This window comes from Passer montanus, unplaced genomic scaffold (genome assembly GCF_014805655.1).
Source record: "Passer montanus isolate IOZ18808 unplaced genomic scaffold, ASM1480565v1 scaffold8, whole genome shotgun sequence".
Classification (NCBI taxonomy): domain Eukaryota; kingdom Metazoa; phylum Chordata; class Aves; order Passeriformes; family Passeridae; genus Passer; species Passer montanus.
In genome coordinates this window covers 14,355,340-14,355,824 of record NW_024373256.1, presented here as the reverse complement: position 1 = coordinate 14,355,824, position 485 = coordinate 14,355,340, and the positions used below count along the sequence as shown (strand labels likewise).

General features: G+C 64.3%; 1 protein-coding gene across 2 annotated transcripts in view; it reads left to right on the top strand.

Annotated features, from left to right (window-relative positions):
• Positions 1–394: 394 nt before the first annotated feature.
• CLUAP1 (clusterin associated protein 1) overlaps positions 395–485 on the top strand; it is a 58,405-nt gene continuing 58,314 nt past the window's right edge. For both annotated transcript variants that reach the window (XM_039731748.1, XM_039731747.1), the window contains exon 1: positions 395–459. In XM_039731748.1, coding sequence (XP_039587682.1) covers positions 438–459 — 22 coding nt within the window. In that variant the 5' untranslated portion in view covers positions 395–437. The remainder of the gene's footprint in view (positions 460–485) is intronic.

The following is a 485-nucleotide window of genomic DNA, read 5'->3' as shown; positions in this document are numbered from 1 at the left end:
TCATCCTGGAGGAGGTGTGCGGGGACAGGGACACCTCACTCTCGGCACCTTCGTGCCAGGAGGGTACAGCCGGGAGGGCTGGCTCTGCTTCCAGCGAACAAGGGACAGGACAAGAAGACACAGCCTTAAGTGCACCAGGCAATGTTTAGACTGGACACTAGGAAGAATTTCTTCCCACAAAGGGTGATGAGATATTAGAATGGGCTGCCCATGTGTGTAGTGTCTAAGGAAAGCCTGGACGCGGCACTCAGTGCTCTGGTCTGGTTGCCACGCTCGCAGGCTGACTCGCTGATCTCAGCGCGTTCTCCCCACAGTTTATCCCGCCATTCCGCGCCCTGCCCGCCGCACACTTCGCTTGCCGCGGGGATTGGCCCCGGCGCGCTGCCGTAGCGGCCGCAGCGCGTTGCTCGGAGCCGCGCTGGCCGCGGGTGCCGGCGATGTCGTTCCGCGACCTCCGCAGTGAGCGCGGCCGGGGCGGCGGGGCC